General features: G+C 40.1%; 2 protein-coding genes across 3 annotated transcripts in view; both read right to left on the bottom strand.

Annotated features, from left to right (window-relative positions):
• ITGAE (integrin subunit alpha E) overlaps positions 1-3,696 on the bottom strand; it is a 72,995-nt gene extending 69,299 nt beyond the window's left edge. Inside the window, exon 1 of the mRNA XM_053211887.1 lies at positions 3,559-3,696. Within this exon, the coding sequence (XP_053067862.1) occupies positions 3,559-3,595 (37 nt within the window). The 5' untranslated portion in view covers positions 3,596-3,696. The remainder of the gene's footprint in view (positions 1-3,558) is intronic.
• NCBP3 (nuclear cap binding subunit 3) overlaps positions 2,611-23,060 on the bottom strand; it is a 32,554-nt gene continuing 12,104 nt past the window's right edge. Inside the window, exons 4-14 of one of the 2 annotated variants that reach the window (XM_027034711.2) lie at positions 17,947-18,072; positions 15,687-15,815; positions 15,399-15,475; positions 14,547-14,655; positions 11,226-11,325; positions 10,829-10,932; positions 8,746-9,043; positions 7,052-7,206; positions 5,388-5,549; positions 4,188-4,350; positions 2,611-3,721 (exon numbers count right to left, since the gene is read on the bottom strand). In XM_027034711.2, the coding sequence (XP_026890512.1) occupies positions 3,613-3,721; positions 4,188-4,350; positions 5,388-5,549; positions 7,052-7,206; positions 8,746-9,043; positions 10,829-10,932; positions 11,226-11,325; positions 14,547-14,655; positions 15,399-15,475; positions 15,687-15,815; positions 17,947-18,072 (1,532 nt within the window). In that variant the 3' untranslated portion in view covers positions 2,611-3,612. Of the gene's footprint in view, positions 3,722-4,187; positions 4,351-4,642; positions 4,724-5,387; positions 5,550-7,051; positions 7,207-8,745; positions 9,044-10,828; positions 10,933-11,225; positions 11,326-14,546; positions 14,656-15,398; positions 15,476-15,686; positions 15,816-17,946; positions 18,073-23,060 lie in introns of those variants that run through there. The other variant, XM_053211908.1, reaches the window with a different exon arrangement.

Genomic DNA, 23,060 nt, shown 5'->3' with positions numbered 1-23,060 from the left:
AGTCTCGTCCAAGGCAGTACTGTGGGATACATAGCAGGGGCCCATAATCTGGCTCTGGAAGTTGGGAGGTAGCCTCCTGGAGGGGTCTCTAAGTCCTTGAAGATGAGCAAAAGAGAAGGCAAGGCTCAGATGGGAGAGAGAAAGGTCCGGGGGAGCGCGTCACTGCTAGAGAAGAACAGCACCGAGCAGAGTCTGAAAGGCTGGTGAGATCAAGGTGGGTCCAGGGAACTTGTGGGCACAAGGGCAGGGGAGGATGAGAACACGAGCCTTGTGAGCTACCACAGTAGTTTGGAATTTATTCCAAGTGCAACAGTGAAGTTTGGAAAGGTTTTAAGCAGAGGAATAACAGGAATAACTTTAAGAAAGTTCATTCCGAAGTGCATGAAAAGATGCCCAACATCATCAGTCATCAGGGAAATGCAAATCAAAACCACAATGAGACACCAATTCACACTGCAAAATAACAAGTGTTGATGAAGATGCGGAAAAACTGGAACCTTTATACACTAATGGGAAAAATGGAAAATGATGGAGCCACTTGGGAAAACAGTCTGGCAATTCTTCAAAAGGTGAAGACGGAGTTACCATATGACCCAGCAATTCTACTCCTAGGTATATAACCCAAGAGTAATGAAAACATCACCACGTAAAACTTGAACATAAATGTTCCATAGCAGCATTAGTCATATCAGCCAAAAATGGAAATAACTCAAATGACCATCGACTGGTGAACGGATAAATAAAATGTACTGTTCATACAATGGAATATCATTCGTTAATAAAAAGAAGTACTGACACATGCTACAATACACCATGATCCTCGAAAATATGTTTAGTGAAAGAAGCCAATCACAAATCACCACAAAGTGTATGATTCCATTTATATGAATGTTCAGAATAGGCAAATCCATAGAGACAACAAGTAGTGGTTGCCAGGGTGGGAAAGGGGACTGGAGAGTGACTGCTAATGGGTACTGGGTTTCTTTAGGGTGATGAAAATGTTCTAAAATTGACTATGGTGATGGTTGCACAATTCTGTGAATAGACTAAAAGCCACTGAAGTGTATACTGTTTTTTTAAAGGTATTTTTAAGTAACCTCTACATCCGACGTGGGGCTCGAACTCACAACCCTAAGATCAAAGTCACATGCTCTACCAACTAAGCTGGCTAGGCGCCCCTGAAGTGTATACTATAGAAGAGGGAACTGTATGCTATGTAATTAATGTCTCAGTAAAGCTGCAAAAAACAACGAAAGTTTATCCCAGCTGCAGTGCATATAACAGAGGAAGGGACGGGGTACGGGGCAGAGACCGGGGAGGAGGCTGCCACAGGGATAGAGCAGGAGAAGATAGTGACTGAACTAAGGGGAAGATTTCACGGGACCAGACTAGAGGCCAGAGGAGCGCTTGTCACGGGCTCCCCAAGTTCTCCTGGGTAGCTGGTGTGTCTCCCAAGAGGGAGAGTGGGGACACAGAAATGAGGTATCTGCAATTACTATCAAGCAGCAAAACGTATTTGAAATCTCATGTGTAAAGACTAAGAAGAATACAGAAAAGTGTGTAGCTCTCCGGCCCACATGCATAAGGAGCACCCAGGCACGCTGAGCTGCCACTAGGGGACCATCCTGACTATCCACCCCCACTCCCAAACTCCAAAGAGAGGGCCTGGGCATTCAAAGCCTCTGTAAGATGTTTCAAGATCTGAGTGCCTGAGTGTAGGCTGGAGAGTGAGACAGGAGGTGACCAACCATAACTTGGGGAAATAAAATCTTTAAGATACTTTTCTGGTTCTGTGTATTTGTAAGGACTGCAAGGCTGTTCAAGCAGGCATTTTTCTTGGTTAGATCAAAAGTCCAGTTTTGACTATACACCACCACCACCCTCCCAGAAAGCCTTCCCTGATCTCTAAAAGGAGACTGGCAAGGGCTTAAGGTCATGGGACAGATGGGCCTGAACTACTGGTGGAAAAGGTCATGACTGGGAAACACAGAAGCATAAAGAAGGGCATTTCTTGAACACTGCTGAGACCACATCAGTTAGGACCCTGACCACAAGGACATCTTTGTCATGCTTGAAGACCCACAGACTGTAATGGAAAAGGGATGGGGGTGAATCCTTGTCCACAACCTCATGGTGTCACAACCCTCAACTGTCTCTTTGACCCACCCCACGCCTGTAACAGAAACCAGGGCTGGCCAGCCCACCACAACCATTGCTTCAGGAAGAGTAAAAACACCACAGAGATGCACCAATGAAGTCAGAAGCTGTGGTACCAGCCCATTCAGTTGCCAGATGGGAAAACTGAGGCCCAGGCCCGTGGACAGAACCAGGAGTTGGCACCCGGGTCTCTGACTCTCAGGTCCTTGTCCTTCTCACTCTACCAACTCCCTAAACCTTGCCCCTTCTCAAGAACCTGGCTCTCAGCTGTGTGCTTCACAGGACCAAAACAGCTGAGAAACTTCAGAAACATTAGGTCTCAACTGGCAGAGAACCAGCTCTTTCCCAGAATCCTATCAGGAAGCAGAAACATACAATAGTTACAGGCTCCGATCTTTCTAAAGGGAGTGAAAAAAGCAGGTTAACCAACAAAACATGGTACAGTACAACTGCTGCAGCTCTTAAGTCCCACAGCCCTTTATTTTCTTTATTAGCAGCAGCATTCTGCATTCAATCACACCATACTGTAATCAACTATCAATGCGACCATTAGCTCAGCCACAAGTAAAGATCTCTAGAATCCAGGGCTACACTAGGTACGGAAACAAGCCAGACAGGTGAAGAGCTGTGACACCACAAAGGGACAAAGGTTTACAATCTCTAACTCCTAAATTCTAGTGAATTGAAGAGAAACACTATTTTTAAGCCTGCAAAGGAATATAAACATTAAATACTTCAAGATAGAGATCAAACAGGAAGACAAAATAATCTACTGCCTTTAAAATAATCTGAAAGGAGTTTAGAAACAAACAAGCTAAAATTTCCATAACTATGATCTTATTAGCCAGTTTTAAAGATAACTTCAGGCGCCAGAACTTGGAAATAGAATAAATACCAACGTATCACTTCTGAAGTGATAATAAACAACAGGACTCCATCTCTGATGGATGGATTTTTTTTTCCTACAGTGGCCAAAAAGCAAGTTGAATTCTATATACAACAGACAGACTATACAATTAGGATCATTTAAAAATAATGAGACTCCTCTCTTTGCCTTCTTCCAAAGTATATAATATATATTTAACAGCACACATAAGACACCACTTGAGCTCCCTTGTAGCCAACAGGAAGTATTTTCACATATAAAAATTAAAAATTTTAACTTTTAAATCATTAATATTTTTAAACATAATACAGACTTAAAAATTGTTCAACATTAACCCATGACCCCACCCCTAGCACAAAAGTCCACCCCAAATCCAGAAGTCACAGTTTTTTGTTCCTAAAAATCCCACAGCACTGAACTTGATCTTCACTTCAAGCTGATTGCTACGAAGAGGCCCCTAACAGAAATCCCCAGGAAGGAATGGAAGCACGATCGACGCTGCATCTCTTATCTACCTGGGCGGCACTGGTGCACCTCTGTAGTCAGGTCCATGAGATTCGGCCCCGACACTAGGGTCCTGGAAGGGTGAGCTGGCAGCTTCCCTCATCTTCCCCCTCGAAGGCTGTCCAATAAGCACCTGGGAATTGACTTTTCTTGGGAAAAGGGTGCTGGTAACAGCTGTCAGGGCCAAGGCAATAGTGAGAAGTTCAGTTCTCTGCTCTTTGGATGAACTGTGTAAAACATTTCTTTAAAAGACACAATGTTAAAAATATTAAGAAAAACGTCTACAAAATCTGGAGGGCTGCCTTTTCCTCAAAGGGTAAAGCTTGTGGGATAGTGGGAAAAAAGTTGAGGGCCCAGAACTCTAACTCTGCAGCAAAAGACAGATGCCCTTCAAAACACGTCACATTCTTAATATGTCTTGCTGAAGTAGCAAGAGCTGAGGGTGACTGTGTAAGAGCAGGAGAGGCGCCAACTCCTGCAGGGGGAGGGAGGGAAGGTTCCTACTGTGCACCCCACCCTGCACGAGAATGTCAGACTTTAGGGCAGCTGCCATTGGCCCCAAGGGCATCAGGACTCTGCCTCTGAACCAGAGCTGCTTTCCCGACTAACTTCAATCTGGAGAGATGGTAAGTTATCTAACCGGCTCTTCTTTTGGCGAGACTGTTCTTTCTCCTTTATCAGAGCCCCCCATGCCCTTTGCAGCTCAGAGTCGTCTTCCTCAGTGCCCGGTGTTCTGTGATCCACCTTCTTCGTGTTCTTTTCTTTGGTCTTGGGTGCAGATCCTAAGCGAGTCCATAAACTACCTGTTTGGGTGAGAAGGCATTTCAGTTTTGGTGGTCAATGCTGAGAAGCAGGGGCACTGCCAACAACCTAATGTGCAAGAAACACTGGGGAGGGGGTCTGTGGCTCTTGGAACCTTTGTGCAGTGTTGGGAAGGTTATCTCCTTTCCCTGGCTATAGTCCCCTGCCTGCAAAGTGAGGGATCTGGACCCAATGGGAGACTCTCACAGCTAGGGACATGTGCCTCCCATATGCGTTATCAGAATCACCTGCAAGGCTACTTATGCTACATCTCCCCTCCCTGGTGAGACTCACCATTCAGTGTAGAGCTTCATTCTGCCGGGAGTGGGCCATTCCTAGATCATTCCCAGCTATAAATTCTGCAAAGTGAGGGACCTGCTACACTGTAAACTTTCAGAGATTTGGCCCAATATCTATTCATTTTTAAAATATACTTTATTAATATCTCACAATAGAGAAATATGTGTTTAGAATTTCATAGCATACTATAAGGCAATTAAACATTTTATTTATAAAGAATTTTAACAACATGTGGGGCACCGGGGTGGCTCAGTCAGTTAAGCCTCTGACTTCAGCTCAGGTCATGATCTCACGGTTCATGAGTTCCAGCCCCGCATCAGGTTCTCTGCTGTCAGCACAGCTGTCCCCCTCTCTTTGTCCCTCCCCTGCTCGTGCTCTCTCTCAAAAATGAACATTTAAAATATTTAAAAAAAAAAAAAAAAAGAATTTAACAGTGTGGAAAAATGATCACAATAAAATGAAGAAAGCAGGTTACGTATATGGACAAAGACTTTAATGGAGACTTAAGACTAAAAAGTATTTGTGCTAAACAGAAAGAACCAAGGCTGGTTTTGTTTTTTTCTCTTTTCTAAGTTTCCTATACTGTTATTATTACAATTATGACAATGACTATAACGGAAGAGGAAAAATAATTTAATTTTGACATATGCTATTTCCTGCCTTCAACTAACAAAGTATTTCTATGCTATAGTCTGCTCTTACCCAATTCCTATCTCCTTCAGTTTTAAGTGTTACCAACCTGATTTCTTCTCCCGAGTATCAGAGTAGAGGCCTTTAACATCTTGCCTGGGAACACCCAGTCTACTATGTACATCAGAAAAAGGCTCTCTCCGAAAGACTGGGTTACTACTAAACGCCTTTTCTGGAGAATATGGTCTTTTTCCTAACCGCTGGCGTATATCTAGAAGAAGAAAAAAAAGTATTACTGTGACCAAGCTTGTGTGCTTTGCTATTCATACTGTCAACCTGAGATCTCTACAGGACCTAGTGCCAAATCTCCCCAAAGGAGGACAAAGAGCCTGACAAAATCAAGCTTCTAAAATTCTTCTGTGTAATCAGTCTGGATTCCCCTAGGAAAGTGCAGACATAGGGGCTTTCAATGGAAAAAAAGCCTCTCAGCTGACTGCTCCAGAAAGGAATTTCTGAGGCAGAATCACCTGTTTGGCTTTTTTGTTTTTTTTGTTTTTGTTTTTTTGTTTTTAGTAGAACCAAGTATACCAAAGAATTTCCAAACATCTCAGCTAACAATACTATAAGTTCCCTGAGGGCAGAAGCCACAGTCTTTGAACATATAAGGAATTTTTGATAAACTTATTACATTTAACAATAAATGTAACAAGATGGCTAAAACCCAAAGGATCAAGGGAAGATATTCCAAATCAAATTTGCTTTTCCTCCCTCCCATCCCTCCGAAGTCTGTCCTCTTGAGTTCCCTCTAACAATACACAGCAGCAGCAGCAGCAGCAACAACAGGTTTATTAGCAAGTCATTGGGGTTTTTACCCATCCTGCTAATTGTCTCACAGAGCAGCATTCCCAACTTTCTGGTTCCTCAGGGCTGAGCCCTTTGGCTCCTTTCCCTTTGCTCCCATCTTCCCAATGCTGAGTCTTCTATCTTCACAAAGTTTGATGTTCTCATCCATTCTGTCTCCACTTTCCCTGATCTAGTTCAGGTCCTTGTTACTTATTTAAATCTCTACCCTACCCCACCTGGCCACAAAATTATCTTTCTAAAATAGACATAAGATTAGGTTACTTCCCACATCAAAAAACTAGGTTTGCCAACTGAGAGCCCACACCACCCCTACCAAGGCCTTGCACTAAAGCCACTTTCTCTGAGAAGCCTTCCACAATTCCCTGAGTAGACCTCCCTCCCTCCGTGTGCCCACTGCCCACTGCCCACTGCTTACAGACCTATGAGAACACTTACACTCTGCTGTGGGGTGGGATTACCTGAATGTGCACACTCACGTTACTACATCTGAGTCCTAGGATGACTCGGCAGACCCTCCAAAGATTCTAACACTCCCAGCACCTACCCCTGGCACACAGCAGGCATGCCCAAGTACCCACTCTATGTGTATTTGCACATACATACTATCTAGTTCAAATTCTTAACCATATACACAACAACCCAACCTAATTTCTATTATCGTTATGTATGCAGTATATCAATGACATTCAGAGCAAAATAATTGGGACAAAAATATTGAAAGCCAGTATTGCAAAAGTATGATTATGTTCCATGTCTTAAGGTTCCAATGCCTAACCAAAAATTTAGAAGTGATGAAGCAGGGTAACTAAATCAGTTCACTAATGGCAATGTTTTAACCAAAGACTTATCTCTGCCTGAATTCACTTTCTGGAGCTCAGAATGAAGCTGAGAAATGCAAATGAATACTACCTGATTTAGTATTGCTGCCTGGTGGCCGTGGACGTGTGTGCTGACGTTTTTCATCTAACAGATGTCGGACATCTACAAATTTCTCAGTTGGTAACTTGTTACCGATTCGGTTTTTGATATTGCTTGTAGATACAGTATCTGCCCTCATGGAGTTCCTTTAAAAAAAAAAAAAAAGGCACAATTAACCAACTTCAACTGTGGGACAACGCCTATGCAACAATCTCATATACTTTGGAGAAAACTTAAGATACCCAATTTAATATACCAAATACTCACTCACAAATACCATACATCAATAATTATTTGCTTATAAAAATCATGATCAGCTTGCTACAGGGAGACTAGTCAGGGCAAATAGGTTCCTGAGTTTTCCAGGGTGGTTTCCACAAATGATACCTGTAAACTATCACAGAATGTATAATTACAAGTTCCCTCCCTTCTGAGACAAACATTAAGTAAGGCCTGCAAAGCGCTCAGGGATCTCTGTTCATGCAGGCTGTGATTTCACAGTAGTCAAGATACAAGAGGATCTACAATCTCTTTCGTTAAAGAGCAGACTTCTCTGTCAAAGACATCTGCTACCATGCACCAGCATTATTCTGACAGCATTCAACACTGGAAAGTTCTCTAAAAACTAAAAATAAGGATATGAACAAAGTCATACAAACAAACCAGATTGAACTGTTTTTCCTTTCCCCAAACATACCACCAAGTACACTTAGGGAGAACAACTCTAGACCCCAACCAACCCTTTGAGCTGTACATCTGCCCTCAGGAATCTGCTCATCCCCACTAGTCATCAAAGAAATACACATTAAAATAACTTTTTTTTTTTTTTTTTGGCCCACGAAGTTAGCAAAAAGTAGAGAGTGGTAAGTTTGGTAAGTATATATGTAATAGGTTATAAAGTGAGTAAAACCCTTCTGGAAAGATATTTAGCAACACCACATTTTTAAACACACATATTGTTTTATACAATAACTGGAATTCAAGAAATTTAATTAGTGCAACAGTAAGAAAATAGAAACCTAAATGTCCATCAATAAGGGACCGGTTAAATAAATCATGCTACTTTCAAACAATGGACTACATCTGGGTGAAAAATAACAGAGATCTATATATATGAAATGGAAAAAGCACACTGTAAAACAATATAAATCCAACTTCATTTTTGAAGAAATATATTTCTCCGTGTGTTATGTATACACATAAAATTAGCAGGAAAATTATTCATTCAATTGCTAAGTCGCTATTTTAGGAGAGATTGAAACCATGGGTGATTTTCACTTAACATACTAACATTTTTATAACAAGGAACCAATTGTGTATTTAAAGAAACAAATGGATGCTTTTATTCAAATTCTTCATAAGACTGAAATTAGAACAGATAAAAGTGATTATAAAATTAAGAGGAGCTAAGAGGAAGTTAGGAATTAGTATTTAAAATCAAATTAAAAGCGAGTGGCTCAGTCAGCTGAGTGTCTGACTTCAGCTCAGGTCATGATCTTGCGGTTTGTGAGTTCGAGCCCCACATCGGTCTCTGTGCTATCAGTGCAGAGCCTGTCTCAGATCCTCTGTCTCCCTCTCTCTCTGCCCCTCCTTCTCTCTCTCAAAAATAAATAAACATAAAAAAAAATTTTTAATTAAAAAAATCAAATTAAAAGCTCGCATTGATAAAAAGAAAAGGCTTTTACCTAATGTTTTTCAACTGAGATTCCACTTCATCAGCGTACATGGTCATTTTCATGCTTTTCTTTGGTGAAGGAGTGGAAATCATTTTCAGTTCTAGATCATAGTCCATTTCATCGGAGTCTGAACTGCTGGCACTGGACTGCCTAGATGTGCTCCGCTCCCGGGTCTGCTTGAGAGCTGGGAGCTCCTCGTGGTACTCTACCACCACTCTGTCATCTGCATCCATGTCCTGGTCTTCCTCCTCCTCCTCCTCCTCCTCTTCCTCCTCTTCAATGGGTTCCTCCGGAACATTTACTAGTCCTAAGAAATTTAACCAAGAAAACATTAGGAAAAGTATTAAAACTAACAAATCTGATTTTCTGCTCTACACTGGTGGCCTTTTTTAAAAAGGTGGGGTTCCCATGCCTGAGATCTTACTGGAGCATTATCTACATTAGTGCCAACCCAGTTGCCATTCCGATATCTACAACAGAAGAATGGCTAGGTAAAGTATGATCTAGCAAGCTGATGGATATTATAGAATTACCTACAATCCAGTCGACTGTCGTTATTCATGAGTTCTATATTTGCAAATCTGCCAAATTTATTTGTAACTCCAAAATCCACACTCACAGTGCTTTAATGATCATTTGTGGACATATGCGGAATGGCAAAAAACCAGACAGGCATATTCCCAGCTGAGGTCAAACAAGGCAACACTCTGCCTTCGTGTCTCAGCTCTCATACTATACACAAGTATCCTTTTTGCAGACTATTAAGTGTCATGTTTTTCGTATTTTTGAGGCTTTTGTTGGTGATTTCACTGTTGAAAAGGGCTTCCAAGTGTAGTTCCAAAGCTGTCTAGTGTTTCTAAGCTCAAGAACGCTGTGATATGCCTTATAGAGAAAATACGTGTTAAATAAACTTTGTTCAAGCATGAGTTATAGTGCTGTTGGCCGTGAGCCCAATGTTAATGAATCAATAATATGTATTAAATGTCTTTAAACAGAAACACACATCAGACAAGGTTATATATTGATCAGCTGATGGAAATGGTGTGACCAGAGTCTCTGAATGGTTTAGTATTCACTGTATCAATTGTCACAGTGACTTTATAGCACATAACCACTGTGAACAATGAAAATCAATTCTAACTTCAAAGTTCATAAGAAGATGCTCATAAGTGGAGGACTATAAAATATATGTTCGTAGCGATTATATTTATTATGAAGAGACAAATAGGAAAAATGTAAAATGAAATCAGTTGTTATATAAGAGTGCTAGGATTATGGGCAATTTGCTTTTTAATTTCTTTAGTAATATATACAGAAAGATTATAAAAATATCTTAGAGTAACTGAAATTAGAAGCCTATAACTGTGTAATAGAAAAGTATGTGCATTTTTAAGATGCAGATTTCAAATATACAATTTTGGATATACACATAAAATAAAAACGATAGACTTCACCTCTCCTTATCCCTGTCACAATGATAAACATGTATGCATGTTATCCCATGTTTGTATGCTAACTTAGTTCTCAAAGCATGTAGAAGATTTCACATCTTTAGATTCAAAATAAAAACAAATCTTTATAAAACATAATGAAAATGGTTCTTCTATAATAAGCACCAAAGAAAGAAAGGAAGGAACAAACGAACAAACGAAATGAAACCCAGGTCATGATATCTCATTTAGCTGAGGCATTCGTGTGCATGAGCCAATAAGCATAAAACACCAGACACAGCAGCCTATTTTCATCATCAGACAAAAAAAATAATAAAATCAAGTCATCTGATAAATTTTTTTCATTCAGCTTTTGATATTAATAGTAGAAAAATTAGATTCTTACAAAAAATTTTCACTTTTTCCTATGTCACATTTGGCCTTTTTTTTGTTAGAACAGCTTTCATAAAATCATTTGACCTCTTTTGTATGGGCAATTTAAAATTAATTGTGACTTGACTTACTTTCCTATATGTTGGCAGAGGGTGAGGGCAAGGAAGAGAGGATGATAAAGTTTGGAACCTTAAAAGACTGTATTAAGAATAAGAATATGATTTCGGGAGCCAAACATGTGTCTACCCAAGAGCTGAGCAGGCAACTACCGGAATGTCGGTGTTTATAGGACGTCAAGCCAACATCATCCCCAATCAGGGCTCTCTTCTTGATCACATCCCGCTGAATGCGACGGGAATGATACCTTCGCTTCCTGCAACGTTCCAAAATAAGCACATGATCAAAAACCAACAAGAAGGACTCTGAAATCCACTAACTGAATTCAACTATACACTGATGAAATGTTAGGTACTGAAACAGAGACATTTTACATGAGACTGTAACTCAGCCTTTCATACCATTTACCACAGTTAAGAATCCTGACTCCTTCTTGTCTTCCTTCAAGTCCACACATGGCACTGACACTGCACTGCAGAAGACCAACTGAAGGATTAAGAAAACCTTAAGTACTATTTAAACTACTGTATTTTAAAGTTTTGGACTCACCAAGAATTACTAAGAATTCCTTTCATGCCTCCGTAATTTGGATTCCCGTATTTCATGTAATACTGACTTCTTCTGGCTGCTCCAAGTTCCTTTTTGTCATCTGAAAATTAATTACAACAGTTACCCAGGATTTCCCATTGGTGTGAAGACAATGTTGAATGGTTTAAAAAAATGTTTGCCGGGGAGCCTGGGTGGCTCAGTCGGTTGAGCGTCTGACTTCGGCTCAGGTCATGATCTCACGGTTTGTGAGTCTGGGCTCCACGTCGGGCTCTATGCTAACAGCTCAGAGCCTGGAGCCTGCTTTGCATTCTGTGTCTCCCTCTTCCACCCCTTCCCCCGCTCGCTCGCACTTGCTCTCTCTCTCTCGAAAATAAATAAACGTAAAAAAAATGTTTTCTGTAGCTGGGATCACATCAGCACAATTTGCCAATAAAAGGGAAAGATGCATTACAAACATTCACTCTCAGTGCCTATAAAAGCACTGCAGTGTTGAGGGGGTGGGGCAAAAAACAGAGATGAATGAGGTTAAGCTGTTGTTAAGGAGCTGACTGACGTCACAGAGAAAATACTATTAAAAACAACAACACAGCATACAAGGTTCCAAGAAGCACAGGAGAACTTCAGTCATTAGAGCTGTTCAAAAACTAAAAGGCTTTCTAGATGAGGTAGCTTTTTTACTGGTCCCCTGAAAGGCATTTGTTTCTGAATGACAACACCAATAACACAGAATCTAAGTATTAAAGAAACAGATTATACATAATTCCATATATTTGGTAAACCAGTTTTTCCAATTTATTGTTAAGTTCCTCAAAATGGCTTAAAGAAAATAGCCTAGCACCATTTATCTAGAATGCACTCCAATAAGCCACTCAAATGAACACAGAAAAGATCACTTCTGTCAAGTTAAAATGCCAGTTAACACAAAGAAAAAGTGGGCAGTGATCTTTCATAACATAAACATCTCTGACGGCTTTCATAACATAAACATCTCTGATGGCTCCTAGGGCACTCACTGACTGCAAAGGATGAAAACCAATGCGAATGTATCCATCCAGTACTACAAGTAAACAGTGGCACAAGCTAGTATGTACACCCTTCAGAAAGACATGCCCACCAGCTCCTTGGAGAAATGGCTGATTCCAGATCTGGGACAGGAAAAGTACAAGTTGAGTCTGGGAAAACAAGATGTTTCACTGGGCCACAAAGTAAGAAAGTGCTCAAAGAATCATGGAGGCATGGCAAAATAACATAACTTGAAGGGACTCCTCTGGCCCAATCTAAGAACATTTGTAAATCAAACAAATGATACGAATGAATGATAAACCACTGAATAAGACTCATGAGTCTAAACTGATATAAGTAAATAAACAAATGGGTACAAAAAGAAAGTTCTTCCTTGTAGCAGAATGCCAACTCATAAAGAAATGTAGAATTAAAAAGTCCTCAATGGATGATAATTGGAAGTATGATGAGCAGAAAGCAGTTCACATAATCTCAAAGTACCTCCCTACAAATTTTAGATTTACAAATGGAAAAACAGGAGAAACCTGACAATCATTACTTTAACCAAGTGAGAAAAGTTAACACCTCCAGAAATGGGACAAATAAATATCATGTGCCTCCTGACACGATGCACTGAAAATGATAACAGCAGCACTTCTGTGGTACTCTTGCGAACACGCACAACCCGATTTAATCATGAGGAGGTAACAGACAAACCAAAACTGAGGCAGAGTCGATAAAATAATGAGCCAATACTTTTTTTTTTAATTTTTTTGTTTTTACATTTATTTTTTTTTCAGAGACAGACAGAGACAGCGTGAGCAGGGGAGGGGCAGAGAGAGAGGGAGACACAGAATCAGAAGCAAGCTCCAGACTCTGAGCTGTCGGCACAGAGCCCGATGCGGGGCTTGAACCCAGAAACCGTGAGATCATGACCTGAGCCGAGGTCGGATGCTTAACCAACTGAGCCACCCAGGTGCCCCATTTTTTTTTTTTAAACTAGGCTCCATGTCCAGTGCAGAGCCCAACATGGGGCTTGAACTCACGACCCTGAGATCAAGACCTGAGGTGAGATCAAGAGTCGGATTCTTAACTGACTGAGCCACCCAGGCACTCCAAGCCTATACTCTTAAAATATGTCTCAGTCAAGAAAAACAAACCAGAGTACTCCATATTCAAAATTCTTACATATTTTAATGTATACCAAAATCATTGTGCATAAAGAGCCTTGCAAACTTAAGAGGCTTGGCACGACTGAGTGGCTTAGTTGGTTAAGCACCTAACTTCGGCTGAGGTCATGATCTTGCAGTTGGTGAGTTCGAGTCCCACATCAGGTTCTCGGCTGTCCACGCAGAGCCCGCTTTGGGTCCTCCATCTTCCTCTCTCTACCCCTCGCCCCCACATGCTCACATGCACACTCTCTTTCTCTCTCTCAAAAATAAATAAAAACATTAAAAAATTTAAGAGGCTTTTAATTGGACTCCTTAGAGAATTAGAGCTGAATGGCACTATTAGCAATGTCCAGGAGGACACTGCTGTGATAAATTTAAAAGTATAATTTAAAAATGTTTTCAGGGGGGCGCCTGGGTGGCTCAGTTGGTTAAACCTCCAACTCCATCTCAGGTCATGATCTCGCAGTTCATGAGTTCCAGCCCCACATTGGGCTCTGTGCTGACAGCTCGGAGCCTGGAGCCCGCTTCAGATTCTGTGTCTCCCTCTCTCTCTGCCCCTCACTCACTCACGCTCTGTCTCTGTCTCTGAGAAATGAATAGATAGATAGATAGATAGATAGATAGATAGATAGATAATGTTTTCAGGGACGCCTGGGGGGCTCAGTCGGTTAAGCATCCGACTCTTCATTTTGGCTCAGGTCATGCATGATCTCATGGTTCATGAGTTCAAGCCCTACATTGGGCTCTGCACTGACAGCATGGAGCCTGCTTGGGATTCTCTTTCCCTCTCTTTCTGCCTCTCCCCTGCTCACTCTTTCTCTCTCAAAAATAAATAAAAACTTAAAAAAAATGTTTTCATAGTTCAGATGATAATTTGGCTGAAAAACACAGAGGGCAAAGTAGCTTTAACAGAAAATAACTTCCTTTAGGCTAAAATCACAAAAGTATACAAATAGCTAACATTCACTTTCAAAGTCTGAAATTTAACTTAGGCAGCAAGCCATCATTTTACAAGCTTAGAATATTATACAGTTTGAATGGACTTTGAGATTACTTGACCGAACTTCCTATTCAAAAGAGAAGGATGTCACTGAAAAATAAATGACTTTGATTAAAACTAAAAATCAATGCCAAGAATCACATTTACCTTTTGTAGCAAATCTCATGAATAACCTATTTCCTTTAGCAAGTTTGTTAGCTGGACGAAGATCGTTTCTTAGCAGAGACTCTTCTTCTACTTGAGACAATGTGTCCAACTTAAGAAAAAAGAGCATTTTCAATATAAACATTAAAGCTTCTTTAATATTTATTCAACAGCAAAGTCACCATTGATTGAGAAAGCATTCTTTAACAATTCTCAGAGCATGACAGCACTGTTCCTCTGAAGCATTGCTAAGTCAGATGTTCTCCCTGAACATTCTAAGAGTCTCTATCATTCTCTATCTGCTTACCCTTCTTTACTTTCCTCCATAGCACTCCTCACTTCCTGACATTATATTACATATCAGTGTATCTGTGCATTCTCTGTCTTCTCCACTAGAATGTATGTTCCAACAGGGGAAGGACTTTGGCTTGATCTATATCCATAGCACCTAGAATTTGGTATATAGCAGGTACTCAGTAAATGTTCTTTAAATGAATACACTTTGATATTTCCAACAAAATACATGCTCCATCAGGAAGTATTCCATCAGTTGCTTCTTCTTAATTTTACGGATTAGACAGGTAACACTTCAAAGTATTTCTCAATAAAACCATTTTCTTTTATACAGAAGTATGAGTACAATTCTATGATCTCAAGAAGAATCACTCACTACAGCCACATGAACTGAAAGGCCAGGCACCTGGTGCACCCTCCGAAGGTCTAAAAGTGAAAGCCAGAGGAAGAATGCAACGCACTAAGTCTTTAAGACTTATATAAAAAGACAGCTTTTGCTGTCATATAAAAAGACAGCCTTTTGCACTCAAACCTTTAATATATCTTTGCCCTATTACTAACCTCTATATCACTGGAGTTCTCATCTTCAACTTCTCCTTCTTCGGCCTCATCATCATCCGAACTGTCTTCCTGCTTGTCTAAAACATAATGCAAGCAACAAGATGAACCTTAACATAACTCCATCTCATGTAATTTAAAAGTTCAAGATCTTCTCCCTCTTTGGATTATCATAGCTTATTTTAGAAACAACTGACAATGAAATGCTATATAATGCTCTGCACAGAAACCCAAACTAACTGTGTAAATAACAGGACTTTTAGCCCAAAAGTCCCTCCTTTGTGTTGTTACCTTTTTTACTTTTCTCAGATGACCTGTCCTCATTGGCATCCCTGCTTCTTATCTTATCCAGGGCTGGCAAAGAGCTCATATTGATAAGGGCTCGTGTGGCTGTCATTTCATCCAGCCAGACAACATTACCTGAAACAAAATGTAAAATAAAACCTGACATCGCATCTAAATGGTAAGTTTTTTAAAAACAAAGACTGCAACATGTTCCTTGCTATGGCCTCATCTAGCTACAGATCAGCATCAGTAAATGTACAAACCAACTAATGAAAGAAGTACAGAAAGTGGTAGTAAAACCTCCTTGATAAAATCAGCCTAGAGCTGCATTCCCAAATGGGGTTCCACAAAATAACTGTCAAGTATTCGATGAAAATGGGTTCTGTGTATTAAACCTGCCTGGCTCAGCGAGTGTTACGTAGTGTTAGCAGTTCTGATGATGATGATGATGATGATGATGATGATGATGACGACGACAAGATGATAACATCAAAACAAATTTGGATTATCTTTCATACTACTGTCCCCTACAGGGAAGCCATCTGCTGTTCCTTACCACTCAAATGTGCTGAATGACTGTTTCCCACTGTAAAGTATGAGTGATGATGGCATCCACAGAATATACAATGGAGGCATGACAGCCACTTGGCTTTGTAGCAACTACTTTTAATCTGCTTCTTTAAGCAAGAGAATTTAGCAAGAAAAAGGTGTTGAAAAGTCTTGTAGAAAAGAAATCTGTTTAATTTTGTTTAAAACAGCATTTCTCAAACTAAAGTTAACCTTACATCTCACTTACATCTCAGTTTGGGAAATGAAAGGCTACAGATTCTTTCTCACTTTTGTTATAAATATGCCATGTGGCCTTGGGTAAACAATTTCCCTTCTCTGTTTTTCAGTTCTGATGTACAACATGAGTTAGCAAAACTGTGTAAATCTAATAATGGTCCCTCCAACTCTAATATCCCTTAGCTATAGTTTGAGTGACTTAGATCAGGAGTTAGCAAACTACAACCTGTAGGCCAAATCCAGTCCACCACCCGTTCATTTATTTATTTGTATTAGTACCAGCTTTATATAGGTATAATTAATGTTAAATAAAGTATACATACCCCATGTTTTTGTAAAAAAAATTTCTATGGAAAACAGCCAGGCTCGTTCAGTAACATATTGTCTATGGCTGCTTTCATGCTACAATAGCAGAGCTGAACCAACACAACAAAACAAAGACTGTATGGCCTACAAAACCTAAAATATTTACTGTCTAGCCCTTTATAAAAAAAGGTGTGTCAACCTTTTATTTAGATGGTGTAAGTTAAGCAAATGGAAAAATGGAGAAAACTCTTCAATCATGTTTCTTCTTTCAATGAAAACACTGAATCAACATCTTTAAAAGCTTTTTTTTCTTTTTAATGTTTTATTTATTTTGGAGAGAGAGAGAGGGGCACAGAGGATCTGAAGCAGGCTCTGTGCTGATAGCAGCGAGCCCAATGTGGAGTTTGATCCCAAAACTGGGAGATCATGACCTAAGCCAAAGTCAGACACTCAACCAACTGAGCCACCGAGGTGCCCCTGAATCAACATCTTCTAAAGAAAGCAGCTGGGAAACCCAGGCAGCTATTCAGGGTACAACCTAGCAGATCAGCAAGCTGATAGTTAAGTAAAGCCAGACTAGAAGTGAGTTAAGACAAGAAGCTGGCAGAGTGGTTACCACAGGTCCTGCCAGGCTTGGAGTGGGGAGGCAAGTAAAAATTACAGCTAGTTCACAAGTTAGAGCAAGCAGGTGAAGTTCCAAAGCAAGTAGAGATGAGAGGTCTGATACAGTGTCAGAAGGTTCTGGTTCAGTTCTAGCTCAGATACTAAGGCAGAACCAGACCTGTGAGTAGCTACATGGGAAGGTGCACTGACAAAAGCTAAAGCCCTGAACATACAGCCCCAAGTCTATACAGTTGGATCCACCCTTTTATTGGGAAATTGTAGGAGTTAAGGAGGCCTCGGTCATGTACATAAGACTTAGATGCCAGCAACCAACCTCCTAGATCCCTGGTCATCACCACTGAGCTGATGTGGAATGTTCATGGAGTATGATCTGGCAGATTGGCTAAGACACTCTGGTTCTCATCAATGGGCAATCTTTCTCTCCTAGGCTAAAGGCAGACGTCAGGGCTAGACAAGTAGTCTGAACCATAATCATTCACCATCTGACATGGCAAGAACTCCTAAAATCATAAACAAAAGCATATTCAAAACAAAACCTGCATGTACTTACAGGAGGTATCATCCAACCATTCAATGTGAGCTGGAGGATATTCTTTAAAATAGGAAAAGATATCCTGGGTACTCATCTCATCTACTCCGCAAATGTAGATTGTCTCCAATCTCACTTTGGGGATTGCTAGAAAAACAAGACACAAAAGAGATGATAGAATTTTCCCACCCACTATTGTACATCCCACAAGTAGTCATTTATGACAGTTCAGATAACATATATTTAGAAAAGAAATACGTTAAAAGAGATGACAATTATTTCAAAAGAAAGGAAATATGACAGAAAGGTAAACTATTTTAATTTTTATCACAAAGCAACAGCATTAAACAAATGATCTAATTCAGAACAGGCATATTAGGCTGGAAAAGATGAAACAAATGGTGTTGGTAAAATACATGATACCTCTCCCCAGATTAACCTGTAATAATTAAAGCAATACCAAATTCAGCAGGATTACTCCTTGAACTTGACAAGCTGATTCTGTAATTTTTAAATGCTTGTCAAAGAGAGATGTGCAATAATAAAGACAATTCCAAAGAGATGTTGCCACTAAATATAAAGCAAAGTATCAAACTAGAGTAAAGAAATCTTACAAATCAATAATAAAATGACAGCCCAAGATAAACATGGACATGAACAGACATTTCACACAAAAGGAAATATAAGTGGTCAATAAACATATAAAAAGGTTGATCTCACTAATAATCAGGAAAATGCACATTAAAACAATACACCAGCTTTCATTGCCCATCTATTGTTTGGTGTAGTCACCTTCATTAATTATCTTAGCTAGATCTTCTGGATTACCTGCTGCAGTTTCTACGTGCTTGCTGCTTCACTTTGTGCTTTTACATTACAGAATTGGATGGCTTCTTTCCTTAAACCTCATGACCCAACCGCTGCTGCCTTCGAACTTTTCTTCTGCAGTTTCCTCACCTCTCTCAGCTTCACAGAATAGAAGAGAGTCAGGGCCTTCCTTGCTCTGGATTAGGCCTTGGCTTAAGGGAATAGGCTGGTTTGATCTTCTATGCAGACCACAAAACTCTCTCCATATCAGCAATAAGGCTGTTTCACTTATCATTTGTGTGTTCCCTGGAGTAGTACTTTTAATTTCTTTGAGAACTTTTCCTTTGCATTCACAACTTGGCTGTTTGGCACAAGAGCTCTAGTTTTGGCCTGTCTTGGCTTTGGACATGCCTTCCTCACTAAGCTTAATCACATCTAGCTTTTGATTGAAAGTGAGGGAAGTGGATCCTCCTTTCACTTAGACACTTAGAGGCCATTGTAAGGGTCATTAATTGGCCTAATTTCAATACTGTTGTGTCTCAGGGAATGGGGACTCAAGGACAGGGAGAGAAACAAGAGACCAGCCAGTTGGTGGAGCAGTCAGAATACACACAACATTTATCAAAGTTCTCCATCTTATAAGGGAGTGGTTCGTGGCATCCCCAAACAATTACAACAGTAACCTCAAGATCACTGATCAGGGATCACCAAAACAAATACAATAATAATGAAAAAGTTTGAAATATTGCAAGAATTATCAAAATGTGACACAGAGATACAAAGTGAGAAAACGCTATTGGAAAAATGGCACCAACAAACCTGCTCGAACCAGGGTTGCTACAAACCTTTAATTTGTTAAAAGTGCAGATGCACTTTGCATCTGCAAAGTGCAATAAAGTGAAGTGCGATGAAATGAGGTGTGCCTTAAATGTGACGACATGAAAAAATTAAAATATAAGCACCATCATACACTTTCTAAGGGTATGTATTTGTGAACACAAAGACCTAGAAAAAGGCTGGTATAATTCACACTGATAACAGCTGTTACTGCTGGGGAAGAAGAAAGGCTGACGGCTGTAGTCAAGAAGGAACCTAAAGACCTGTATTCTGAAAACTGTAAAACACTAAGGAAAGAAATTCAAGATGGCACAAAGAAATGGAAAGACATTCCATGCTTATGAGATGGAAGAACAGATACTGTTAAAATGTCTATTAGCCAAAGCAATCTACAAATTTAAAGCAATTCCTATCAAAATAACAACATAATTTTTCACAGAACTAGAACAAACAATCCTAAAATTTGTATGGAACCACAAAAGACCTCAAATACCCAGAGCAATCCTGAAAAGTTAAAAAACAAGAAGTATCACAATTCCAGATTCATTTACATTACAAAGCAGTAGTAATTAAAACAGTATAGTACCAGGCACCTGGGTGGCTCAGGCTCTTGATTTCCACTCAGGTCATGATTTCATGGTCGTGAGATCGAGCCCCACGTTGGGCTCCATGCTCGTTGGGGATTCTCTCTCTCCTTCTCTCTGCCCTTCCCCCGCTAGTGTGTGCACGCTGTCTCTCTCTCTCAAATAAATAAACATTTAAAAAAAAAAAAAAAAAGAGGGGTGCCTGGGTGGCTCAGTTGGTTAAACATTCAACTCTTGATTTTAGTCAGGTCATGATCTCACAGTTCATGAGTCTGAGCTCTGCATCCAGCTCTGCACAGGCAGGGCAGAGCCTGCTTGGGATTCTTTCTCTCTTTCCCTCTCTCTCTGCCCCTCCCCTGCTCACACGCTCTCTCTTCTCTCTCTCAAAATAAACAAACATTATAAAAAAAAAAAAAAAAAAGAGTACACGTATCATGATGAGATAAAATAAAATAAATAAAAGCCAGAACCCCCTCCCCCCCACAAAAAGGAATCTCAGCTTTACCAGCATCATGTTAATTTTTTACTAAATACTTCAAACACTTAAACTTCATAGTTGTGAAATATACAAACATATCAATAAAAAATTTTTTATATACCTGTACATCCACCACCTATCCTTATGCTTAACTTCCTAAAAAGATGAGGCACATAAAACATTACATATAAAATTGGGGCCTGTGTAACTCCTCACCCTTCTCTCCCTCCCATCTTTGAAGTAATTCGTCAAGAATTCAATGTCCATTACTCCCAAGTACGTTTTCATGTCAATTTACTTATTTATTTATTTTGACAAAGAGAGGATGCGAGGGAGAGTGGCAGCGAGCAGGGGAGAGAATCCCAAGCAGGCTCCATGCTGCCAGCACAGGGCTGGATCTCATGAACCATGAGATCATGACCTGAGCAGAAATCAAAAGTAGGATACTTAATTGACTGAGCCACCAAGACCCCCCCCCCCAATGTCTGTTTAAAACAAATGAACTTAAATACTTAAAAGTAGGTGAATACTTTCAGATTAAAAAATAAAATGTTTAAATACTTGTTGTTCTGTCATTTTGGTCTTGTTTGTTTTTTAAATGTTTACTGATTTTTGAGAAAGAGAGACAGAACATAAGCATGGAAGGGGTAGAGAGAGGACAGACAGAATCCGAAGCAGGCTCCAGGCTCTGAGCTGTCAGCATAGTGTCCGACGTGGGGCTCAAACTCACGAACCATGAGATCACGACCTGAGCGGAAGTCAGACACTTAACCGACTGAGCCACCCAGGTGCTCCTATTGTTCTGTCCATTTGAAGAGTACAAGCCAGGTTTAACTAGAAATCATGTAGATATGGCCAAACTAAATCAGGTGAGTGCTTTCCTGCCAGCCAGATTCAGGAAGACAGAGATATCAAGACTTACAAACTCTGGCAAGTCCTTCTTAGTGACCAGCAGTTCAATAGTAAACAGAGGCGCCAGGATTACCTTGATTCCAAAACCAAAGACCCCACAAAAAGGAGAATTACAGACCAATCTCCCTGATGAACATGGATGCAAAAATTCTCAACAAGATACTAGCAAACCAAATCCAACAATACATTAAAAGAATTATTCACCATGATCAAGTGGAATTTATTCCTGGGCTGCAGGGCTGGTTCAACATCCGCAAATCAATCAATGCGATATATCACATTAATAAAAGAAAGGGTAAGAACCACATGATCCTCTCAGTAGATGACAGAAAAAGCATTTGACAAAATACAGCATCCTTTCTTGATAAAAACCCTCAATAATGTAGGAATAGAAGGAACATACTTCACGATCATAAACGTCATATACGAAAGATCCACAGCTAATATCCTCAATGGGGAAAAACTGAGAGCTTTCTCCCTAAGGTCAGGAACATGACAGGGATGTCTACACTCTCACCACTGTTGTTCAATGCTGTGTTGAAGTCCTAGCCTCCGCAATCAGACAACAAAAAGAAATAAAAGGTATCCAAATCGCCAAGGAAGAAGTCAAACTTTCACTCTTCACAGACCACATGATAGTCTATGAGGAATACCTAAAAGACTACACCAAAAACTGCTAAAACTGATATATGAATTCGCCAGAGTTGCAGGACATAAAATCAATGTACACAAATCATTTCATTTCTATACACCAATAATGAAGTAGCAGAAGAAATCAAGGAATCGATCCCATTTATAACTGCATCAAAAACCATAAAATACCTAGGAATAAATTTTACCAGAGGCCAAAGATCTGTATGCTGAAAACTACAGAAAGTTTATGAAAGAAATTGAAGAAGATACAAAGAAATGGAAAAACGTTCCATGCTCATGGATCGGAAAAACAAATATTGACTTTTTTTTTAAGTTTACTTATTTTGAGAGAGAAAAAATGCATGAGCAGGGGAGGGGCAGAGAGAGAGAGAGAGAGACAGAATCCGGAGCAGGTTCCGCACTGTCAGCACAGAGTCCGATGCAGGGCTCTAACTCACAAAACACGAGATCATGACCTGAGCTGAAGTCAGACGCTTACCTGACTAAGCCACCCAGGCACCCCAGAACAAATACTGTTCAGTGTTGATACGACTCAAAGCAATCTATACATTCAATGTCAATCCCTATCAAAATAACACCAGCATTCTTCACAGAGCTAAACAACTCTAAAATGCGTATGAATCCAGAAAAGACCCTGAACAGCCAAAGCAATCCTGAAAAAGAAAACCAAAGCTGGAGGCATTACAATTCCAGACTTCAAGCTGCATTACAAAGCTGTAATCATCAAAACAGTACTGGCACAAAAACAGACCCACAGATCAATGGAACAGAATAGAGGACCCAGAAATGGACCCACAAATATATGGCCAACTAATCTTTGACAAAGCAGGAAAGAATATCCAATGGAAAAACGACAGTCTCTT

The sequence above is a fragment of the Acinonyx jubatus genome, chromosome E1 (genome assembly GCF_027475565.1).
Source record: "Acinonyx jubatus isolate Ajub_Pintada_27869175 chromosome E1, VMU_Ajub_asm_v1.0, whole genome shotgun sequence".
Classification (NCBI taxonomy): Eukaryota; Metazoa; Chordata; class Mammalia; order Carnivora; family Felidae; genus Acinonyx; species Acinonyx jubatus.
This window is presented reverse-complemented; position numbering and strand designations above follow the sequence as displayed.